The sequence below is a fragment of the Podarcis vaucheri genome (assembly GCF_965113315.1).
Source record: "Podarcis vaucheri genome assembly, chromosome: 4".
Lineage (NCBI taxonomy): Eukaryota > Metazoa > Chordata > Lepidosauria > Squamata > Lacertidae > Podarcis > Podarcis vaucheri.
Window position 1 is genome coordinate 5,537,398 of NC_138762.1, and position 10,827 is coordinate 5,548,224.

The 10,827-nt window shown below is 46.2% G+C and overlaps 1 protein-coding gene across 1 annotated transcript; it reads left to right on the forward strand.

Annotated features, from left to right (window-relative positions):
- Positions 1–953: 953 nt before the first annotated feature.
- LOC309531078 (transmembrane O-methyltransferase homolog) lies at positions 954–8,945 on the forward strand (the record flags this gene model as incomplete). The annotated part of the gene is made up of 3 exons (XM_082220374.1): positions 954–1,215; positions 5,037–5,233; positions 7,837–8,945. The coding sequence occupies 3 exons, from the start codon at positions 954–956 to the stop codon at positions 8,155–8,157; spliced, it is 780 nt and encodes a 259-aa protein (XP_082076500.1). The 3' UTR covers positions 8,158–8,945.
- Positions 8,946–10,827: the final 1,882 nt, after the last annotated feature.

Below are 10,827 nucleotides of genomic sequence, written 5' to 3' on the forward strand. Positions count from 1 at the left end.
AGTGCAGAGTTAGTCTGCCAACGGGCCTTGTGCCTGAAGCCAGCTCTCTGTAGAGCACGCCCTCGGGGACCCTGCCATCTTCCATTCTCTGGATGTTACCAAATCAGCGTAGACAGGAATGTGAACAGGCTGGGGATGTGGGCTTAGAAGAGCGCATCTTTGTTTGGAAGCCACCACCAAGAAGGTCTTTTCCTGCATCCCCACCAAAGATGTCTGAGAGGGTGATGGGACAGAGAGAAGAAGAAGAGTTTGGATTTGATATCCCGCCTTTCACTCCCCTTCAGGAGTCTCAAAGCAGCTCACAATCTCCTCTCCCTTCCTCCCCCACAACAAACACTCTGTGAGGTGAGTGGGGCTGAGAGACTTCAGAGAAGTGTGACTGGCCCAAGGTCACCCAGCAGCTGCAGGTGGAGGAGCGGGGAAGCGAACCTGGTTCACCAGATTACGAGTCCACCGCTCTTAACCACTACAGATCCTGGGCAGATTTGTTTGGGATAAAACACTCCTTCAGATAGCCTGGGCCCAAGACATATACAAGGGACTAACCGTGTCTATTCGTGTCTACTCAGAGGTAAGTCCCATCCAGATCTGTGAGGTTTGCTCCCAGGGAAGTAAACATGAGACTGCAGGCTGATCCAGAGTTTGGGGGGGGTCACCCAGGACTCCCCTGCCCTGCTTGGCCAAGGCACAGTCTGACCCCCTTCTTTCGTAATCCTCATAGAACTCTAGCCCAGTGGTTGCCATTAATTTGATTTTGAATTGATTTAAAAATGAATTGATTTTAGAATGCTGTGTTACTTTTATTGTTGTTAGCCGCACTGAGCTCAGCTTCGGCTTCGGAGGCCGGGTATAAATAAAATTATTATTATTATTATTATTATTATTATTATTATTATTATTATTATTGTCTCCCACAGGTCTGAGGACGGCGGACAGCTTCTCGGCACTCCACCATGGTCTCCCCGGCTATTGCGCTGGCGTTCATCCCTTTCGTGGTGACGCTGCTCATCCGCTACCGGCACTACTTCTGCCTCTTTTACCGGGCGGTGCTGGTGCGGCGGCTGCGAGACTACCTGACGGGCATCCCCAAGGAAGAGAGGGCCTTCCAGTACGTCTTGACCCACACCATCCCGGGAGACCCCCAGCACATCTTGGAGACCTTTGACCACTGGAGCTACCACTGCGAGTATCTCAGCAACCTGGGACCCCAAAAAGGTGTGCAATGGGGACGCGGAAATGTCCCTGTTTTCGTGGGAGAAATGTTGGATGGGATGGAACAGGACGTCCCTATTTCCACGGGAGAAATGTTGGAGGGGATGGAATAGGACATCCCTGTTTTTCATGGGGATGGAATAGGACGTCCCTATTTTCACTGGAGAAATGTTGGAGGGGATGGAATAGGACGTCCCTATTTTCGCCAGAGAAATGTTGGATGGGATGGGTAATGCAGTGAGGAAGCCCGGATCCGTCTGTTTTTAATTTGCCTCTGTTTCTTTCTGAACAACCTACCCCATGTTGAAGGCCTGAGACACGATGCGATTGCCTTGGCCCCTTGACTTAATCAAGTGGCGGGGAGTTCCATGGAATGGGCTCTTCTTAGGTCTAACTATAATGAGAGGGAGAGCGCACACTGGTAAGGACATAAGCAGGGGTGCCCAAACTTTTTTTCAAAGAGGGACAGATTTGATGAAGTGAACATGTGTGCGGGCCGGCCAAAGCTTTTTTTAGGATTGAAATTGTTGAGCTTTTTTACAATTTTACCCCGGGTTAAATCAACCAGAGGGCCGGATTAGACCCCCCCGAAACAGACTTTGCACATGCCTGACATAAGGAGAGCCATGCTAGATCATTGCAGGGGGTTAGACTCGATGATCCTTGGGTCCCTTCGGAGCCACAACAGCAGAGAAAGAAAATAGCCACCATGTCTCCTCCGTGAATTTGTCGAATCTTCTTTTAAAGCCATCCAAGCTGCTGGCCCTCGCTGCCTCCTGGGGGAGAGAATTCTGTAGTTTTTAAACTTCCTGTTGCCCCTTCAATATGTTGCTGTATTAGACGTATTGTATTGGCCCAAATATAAGCCGCATCTGAATATAAGTCGCACCTTTAAAATTCAAAGGGGGGGGGGGGACACACAGAAAAAAAGACAATACCAGAATATAAGCCGCTCCCTTCAAATTCCACAGGCACTCACACCCGTTTCGTTTTACCGTATGTCTGTTTCAGCAGCGATCTCATAAAAGCCCATTTTTGTAAGGTCACAAATTTAAGCCGCACTGTAACTTTTCACGGTCAGAATTTGGGGAGGAAAGTGAGGCTTATATTCAAGCCAGTATCTACACATTTAGAAGCAGATCATAGCGGAAGCAATCAAACTTCTAAAGCAGGCAGCAAAACTGCTGATCCCGAATCAGAGTGTTTTATTCATAGCTGTGGCCGTTTTTTGTGGTTTTAGTCTAGATAAAATTTTGGGCATACGTTGTACTAATGTCAACTGTGGTAATCAGTAACCTGCCCTGGAAATATTTGGTGAAGGGCAGGCTAGAAGCACAAATCGCAAATAGATAAGGCCAGGTCCCACGATCCCTCTTTCTTTCTGCCTATTTAAAGTGCTCCAGACCGCCTCTGCTAGAATGCTGTGCCAAAGACTAGAAAGACCGCGGCAACCATTAAGGAATGTAGAACCACAGAATTGTAGAGCTGGAAAGGGGTCCTAAGCGTCATCTAGTCCAACCCCTGCCATTTACAGCAGTGATGTCCACACTTTTTCAAAGAGGGCCAGATTTGATGAAGTGAAGGGCCGTGAGGGCCAACCAAAATTGCTGAACTTTTTTTAGAATAGAAGTTGTTGAGCTTCTTTTAGGATTGAAGAGGTTTTTTTTTAATTTTACCCCAGGGCTCAGGGCAGCTAACACCAGTAAATTACAAGAAAAACATAACGGGGGGGGGGAACCCCAATTTAAAATACAGGTTAAAATGCAGCCTCATTTTAAAAGTAGCCCATAGATCAAAACCATAAGGGGAGGGAAACATAAGGGTCAGACTGAGTCCAAAGGCCAGGCGGAACAGCTCTGTCTTGCAGGCCCTGCGGAGAGATGTCAAGTCCTGCAGGGTCCCAGTCTCTTGTGACAGAGCGTTCCACCAAGTCGGGGCCAGTACTGAAAAGGCCCTGCCCCTAGTTGAGACCAATAATAAACTGCCACAGGGGCCAGATTCAATCGACTGGCAGGCCGGATTACGCCCCTGAAACAGACTTTGGGCATGCCTGATTTACAGCATTCGAGCCAGGCACCTATGTACCAGTTATTGAAAACAACCTGGTTACAATGAGCTTCTAAGCTCACCATCTCTTTTAGTTATTCACTTTGAAACATCTTTTAGCCCTGACGCACCTGGGCTGTTTTTAGGGCTTATAGCATACGCATGTTATTTGCATTATAATTACTATTACGTTATATTTCCCCCTTATGCTGCAAGACACTCAGTATACGATTGTAAAAGAGAGTCGTAAGAGCCGGTGGCATCCGGTCCCAGGTGTTCCCTCACAATTTATTGCAGCTTTCAAACTCACCAGGAATTGGTTGGTTTTCAAAGGATGAAGTTTCAAAGCATTTCAGTGAACCAAGATTCACGGCGGAAGCGATTCCCAACCCCTCCCAGAGGGCCCACCCCACAAGCCAACACAAGCAAAGAATCATGTTAATAGACTTTTGGTTGCTTTGTGCCAGTTTCTGGTCGAGGAGCCAACAGCGCAGCTGTAAATAGTGTTGTGCCCTCTTTCATTGGCTGTTGGCACACTGAAGATGCCTGCCAAATGGGTTTCGGCACCACAGCACGTCCCTTAGAATTCTAGAGTTGGAAGGGACCCTGAGGATCATGTAGTCCGGCCCCTCCTTGCGGGGATTGAACCCGCAATCTGGGCATTATCAGCACCACGCTCCAGCCAGCTAAGAGGAGAGATTGCCTCTGAGCACGGGCAGAGAGTCTTTACCTCTGGCACGGAGGAATCACAGCACTAAAGCCTTGGGCTTGGAGACACAGGGTCACATTTCTGCCTTAATCCAGGCAGGAGACTGAGCTCCCTAAGTCCGGCCAGCCAAAATTAGCAGGTCCCAAATAGCTTCTACAGCTGTACAAGCCGCACGAGACTTTAGCCCTGGGACTGCGAAGGCAGCGGCTATTCGTAAGGCCCTGGTGGACTCCCTCCCCCCCAATTTTTTTATTCATTTTATAACACAAATAAACAATACAAACAGAAAAACAAACAATACAAACAAATTCTTGTCTTACCCTTATTTTTTCTAAACATTGTTAGGTGAGCTTCCCCATGTCCCCCCATCTGATTTTCATTTTACCTCATCTTTAGCAGTTTCATATATCATACAATATCTTTATTGTCATTGTCCCATGAAGAACAATGAAATTGAAAAACTACATAAAACATTCCAAAACTCCTAAAAACTCTGAGACCCCATTTTAAAATACATTATACTATAGTGTAATATTAAACCATTTTTTATCACACTTTTACCTTAAAAATCTTCACATTTTATCACTTACAAATAATACTATTTTTAAATACACTGTCTTCTACTTCTAAACCTACATCCTATATCCACTTCCAAAGCTAAGATTTTAATATTAACATATTTTTTCAAATATTCTTTAAACTTCTTCCAGTCTTCTTCCACCGTCTCTTCTCTCTGGTCTCGGAGTCTCCCAGTCAATTCAGCAAGTTCCATATAGTCCATCATCTTCATCTGCCATTCTTCTAAACTGTAGTTGGTAAATCTTGTTTCTTCCAATTCTTCGCTAGTAATATTCTTGCCTTGGTGGGCTTTAGCCTTCCCCAAGATGGTGCCCTCCTGAGATTTCGTACTCTGGCTCCCAACAGTCCTGGCCAGCCCTGTGGAGGGCACCGTCTTGGAGAACGCTGTCTTAGAATAACCGCAGGGAATAAATTGGGAAGAGGTGGCTGGCTGCTGGGCACCCTCCATCCTTCCTCACCCCAAACACAACCTTGATTTGGTGCCTTCTAGCCAAGATCCTGGAGCGGCTGATCTACGAGAAGGCCCCCCTCCGAGTCCTGGAGCTGGGCACCTACTGTGGATATGCCACCATCCTCATCGCGCAGCTGTTGCCGCTGGGTGCCCGGCTGTACACCGTGGAGATGGACGACCGCAAAGCAGCCGTGGCCGAGAAGGTCATCCGCCTCGCTGGCTTCGACGACGACACCGTGAGTGGCTTGGGCTTCCACAGCTGCCCTTGCCAAGCTGCCGGGGGACGGGGGGCAGAGCTAGAGGCAAAGTGAGGTGGTTGCCTTAGGGTGGCAGGCTCTGGAGAGCTGGGGAACGCGGCAGATTCACCCCCTGTGCTTGTTCGCGCTTCCTCCCCTCTCTGCCGTGTGTCTGTTGTGCACCCGCTGCCAGGGCCAGGCATGTAACTGAGGCAGGCAGGCAGGCAGAGGAGGACATGGCAATTTCTGTTTTGCCCCTGTTATAAGAAAAACTGCTCCTTTTCTCTTCTGGGGTATTCCAGAGCCCATATAGAGTCCTTAAGCAGGTTGCCTATCAGTAGGAGGAAATACAGTGGTGCCTCGCAAGACGAAAATAATCCGTTCCGCGAGTCTCTTCATCTAGCGGTTTTTTGTCTTGCGAAGCAACCCTATTAGCGGCTTAGCGGCTTAGCGCTATTAGCGGTTTAGCGGCTATTAAAGGCTTAGCGGCTTAGCAGCTAAAAGGCTATTAGCGGCTTAGAAAAAGGGGGGGAGCGAAAAAAATCGCAAGACTCGCAAGACGTTTTCGTCTTGCGAAGCAAGCCCATAGGGAAATTCGTCTTGCAAAGCGCATCGAAAAACGGAAAACCCTTTCGTCTAGCGGGTTTTTTGTCTTGCGAGGCATTCGTCTTCCGGGGCACCACTGTAACAGAGGCCAACCAGAGTATATTGAGAAGCAAAGCGACTAGTGAGCCTGATCTTTATTAAACTGTTAGAACAGGGTCCCTACTCACCGCATGCAGGAGGGAGGAGAGAACCCAGAACAATGGGGCACAAACCCTTATACAGTGGTACTTCTGGATGCAAAAGGGGTCCGTTCCAGAGCCCCGTTTGGATCCTGAAGCGAACACAACCCACGTCGTCGCATGTGTGGGTCGCGATTCGCCGCTTCCGCGCATGCGCGTGACGTCATTTTGAGCGTCTGCACATCTGCAAGCAGCAAAACCTGGAAGTAACGCGCTCCGTTACTTCCGGGTCACCACGGAGCGCAACCCAAAAAGGCTTAACCTGAAGCGACTTCAATCCGAGGTATGACTGTGTAGACTTTTGAAATTGCCTCCCCCCCCCCGTAGCCCAAGACCACCCCCCAAAATATCATACATACATCGCAGGAGGAGGCAGGTCTACAGCAGAAATACATCACAGGAGGCTGTCTGCCAGGATACCTGATAATGGTCACTGATTGCTTTACCTGGGCAGCCTGGCCATTCTTTTGTGATGGTAAATATAATAATAATAATAATAATAATAATAATAATAATAATAATAATAATAATAATTTATTTATTTATACCTCGCCCATCTGGCTGGGCTTCCCCAGCCACTCTGGGCGGCTTCCAACAGAACACTAAAATACAATGACCTATTAAACATTAAAAGCTTCCCTAAACATAAATACTTTAGTTCCCGAGTCCCAGGTCACAGGCTCACCCTATTCATACACAAGTACACCCTTAAGACAGGATTTGCAAGCGAAAGGACAAAGGGAAGGCTTTCCCCAATTCCCTCCCTTACTGCAGAGGAATTTTTGAGGTCAGTGGGAGAGTCAAAATGGCTTCAGGATTGCTCTCCCACACTATTTCAGACACATGGTTCATATATTTAGATATGTGTGCACTTATGAATATTTATTCTATATTTGAGACTTTAAAATTCTCATAAGACCCCTAACAGCAAAACCTCCAGGGCTAGCTAGCCCTGGCCTGAGACACAATCAAGCAGGGCAAACTGGAGCCATCAGAAGAAAAGATTCAATTCCCATGTCTATCCCATTGTATATTCCTTTTTTTTACAAATGAATGTACTCATAATATTGTATATTTCTTTACATTTTATTTAATACATTCCTATGTCAAGATGTACTCTTGGTCTTATTTCTCAGCTCAGTCTCTCTCCAAAGTCAATTGAATGCTAGCATAGGTAGCGAACCTTTACTGTATTTTTGAACATATATCTATCCCACTTTTCCATAAATTTTTGTTTTGAGTTGCCTCTCAGGCTATTTGTCAACTCTGCCATTTCAGCAAATTCTTGTAGCCTGTTGTGCCAATCCGTTGTTGGCACGACTTCTTCTTCCTTCCACCCCTTTGCCACCAAAGTCCGAGCTGCGGCCGTTGCATATAAAAACACCTCTCTAAACCATAGCTGTCAACTTACAGATTTGAAAATAAGGGACCAGCAGCCTCAAAAATAAGGGATCAGCAGCCAAAATAAGGGATCAACAATTACTTTGATAAAATACATATTTTGTTGTGTGCAAATGGCTTTAGATACCTATTAGGTCCATAAATTACCAGATAGCATATATTCAACACAAAAAACCAGCAGCAATTTGTTGTTGACAAAGGACAGCTGGACATAGAAAGGGCCCCATTACCTTCAGTAGCTTATTTAACGGACATCATCAATAAGGGACAGCAGCGGGACATGGCGCTGGGATAAGGGACTGTCCCGCCAAATAAGGGATGCTTGACAGCTATGCTCTGAAGGCATTTGGGATGTCCCTGCCAACAATACTTAACAGAAATGCCTCTGCCTCTCTTTCAACCACTGCTCTTGTGCAGGTGGAGCTCATCCGGGGACCCTCGCAGGAAGTCATCCCCCAGCTGAAGGAGAAATACGGGCTGAGCCACGTGGACTTCATCTTCATGGACCACTGGAAGCGCTGCTACCTGAGAGACCTCCAGCTGCTGGAGGCCCACGATCTCCTCCTGGAAGGGGCCACCATCGTGGCCGACAACATCATCTTCCCCGGAGCGCCTCATTTCATGCAGTACGTCAAGGCCTGCGGCAAGTATAAGTGGAGGATTCACAGGACCAGTCTGCAGTACTTCCGGGCCATTCCCGACGGCATGGCCCAGCTCACCTGGACGGGTCTGCAGTGATGGGAGATGCCACAGTTATAGGGAAAACTGATCCGTTTCTCTTATGGGGTATTCCAGAGCCCTTAAGTGGCTCCCCTATCGGTAGGAGGAAAGAACAGAGGCCAACCAGAGAATATTGAGAAGTGTTGCAGGAACCCCCCATCATTCAGTTTGTACAAACACGACACACACACACACACACTCACTCACACATGACACACGTGACGCTTCTGTTATAAATTCATAGAAAATCAGCCGTACATCGGATCTGTACCGTTCCACTTTTATTTTACACCCTGAAGGAAGGACTATCAAAGGGGGGGAGACTTGACACAAGGCAGCCATAATCCCCCAAGCAAGTCCTACCCAGTTGGCATGCCAACCTTGATGGTCCTAGACAGAAGATCGTTAAACTCACAAAGGACCTGCATATGGAAGTGGATTCAGCATGGACTGAAACAAAGGACACTGACCAGCCCTTCCCTCTGGGGGCAGGAAACAGTGAACTCCTCTTTGTCCTCAGGAAAGTACTTATGGGGAGGGGGAAAGGAGGAACCGGACAGGTGACAAGACACTCAGGTTACCACCACAACTCCTCCCTGAACCCCTCCTCTTTGTGATGTGTCAATGATGTAGTCATGATGTAGTTATGATGTAGTCTTAGGGGTGTAGAATGGGGGATTAGTAGCTAATAAAAGTTGGGGTCTTCTTTTGTTCAGGGCTTCCATCTTGTTCCACCTTGCGGGAGTCCTGTCACAACAGTCTTCAATAAAGACCAAGCCTACTGGCACCTGTTTTGCTCTGGTATTCCTGGCTGGTGCCCTTGGGTTTTTTTTTGTCCAAGGGAGCCCTCAGATTTCTCCGTTAACAGAAGCAAAGCGGCTAATAAGCCTGATCTTCAAGGAACGGTTGCAACAGGTCCCCTCTCACCACACACAGGAGGGAGAACCCAAAACAATGGTGTGCAAGGCCTTATATAGTTTTGAAATTGCCCACCTGGTCGCCAAAGACCCCCCCCCCCAAAAAAAATCGTACATACATCACAGAAAGAGGCGGTCTACAGCAGAAATCCTGCCTGCCAAGATACCTGGTAATGGTCACTGATTACATTACCTGCGCAGATCGACCATTCTTTTGTGATGGTTAATACTTTAGTTCTTATTTAAAAAAATTCCTTCCAGTAGCACCTTAAAGACCAACTAAGTTAGTTCTTGGTATGAGCTTGAAGAAGTGTGCATGCACACGAAAGCTCATACCAAGAACTAACTTAGTTGATCTTTAAAGGTGCTACTGGAAGGAATTTTTTTTATTTTGACTATGGCAGACCAACACGGCTACCTATCTACTACTGGAACTTTAGTTCTTGAATCTGGTCACAGGCTCACCCTAGTCATACACAAATACACCTTTAAGACAGGATTTGCAAGTGAAAGGACAAAGGGAAGGCTTCTCCCATTTGCCTCCCTACTGTAGAGGAATATTTGAGGCCATTGGGAGAGTCAAAATGACCCCAGGATTGCTCTCCTGTACTATTTCAGGCACATGGTTCATATATTTAGATATGTGTGCATTTATGAATATTTTTTCTATATTGGAGAACTTAAAATTCTTTTAACATCGCCAATGGGGGCCTAGACAGCTCCTTCCTCAAGAGCCTGAGATGCGGCTATAAAGAGATGGGGTGGTCTCCTTCCTTGCAGGGAGGGAGAGCAAAGAAAGATCCTGTCCTGGTTTGCACACCCCTGCAAACAGCCATGGAAATGGCACCGATATAACGAATACAAAATGACTTTCTCCTCATGCAAATTTCCCGTTTTGGGGCGAGTATTGAGTTCCCCATGGCAGGCCTTGAATTGAGGCAAGTGAGCTATTTGGATGTCACAATTATCAACTGGCAGTTTGAAATCTTCTCTGCCAGCAAACAAAAAAAGCCCCGAGATTTCTAGATTGGAACTGATTAACAGGCCTCAGTCTAGTTCAAGGCGGTTCAAAAAGAAGGCAAGAGGGAAACACTGTGAATTATATTTAGAAATCGATTTTTTAAATAAGATATTTATTTTTAAAAAATGGATATAAGAAAAAAAATAGAAAATAAACATACAAAATAATAAACAGTTAAAAACACATATTAATTTTCAATAACATAACTTCCATAGCCTTATTTCCTTCGACCTCCTCATACTTCCCTTCTTTGTATTCCAGTTCAATTTGTTAGTTCAGCAAATCCTTACCATTAAACTTTTACCCATTTATAATCCTTTTTTCATGTCTCCTAAAGCATTACAGCTGGAAACCACTTAGTTTCTATCCAACATCTTTCTAACATTCATTCATTTTACAATATTTCTTTAAATAGTCCTTAAATTTCTTCCAGTCTTCTTTCACCGACTCTTCTCCCTGGTCTCGGATTCTGCCAGTCATCTCATCCAGTTCCATGTAGTCAATCACCTATATTTAGAAATCTAACTTGAATGATTGCAGAGAATAAAATGATCTGCCCTGACTCCAACTGTCTTTTTTTTCAGTCTGAAAAAATGGGCAAATGGATGGGGCTTTAGAATTAAAGGAAGGAGTTAGTAAATAGCACCTCTCCTAGATGGCCAGGGTTTAGATGGGCTTTGCTCAAAGGTCAGTAACCAAATGGGCTCATCTCAGAACCACAGCAAATTCTACAACACCCTGACTGACTGA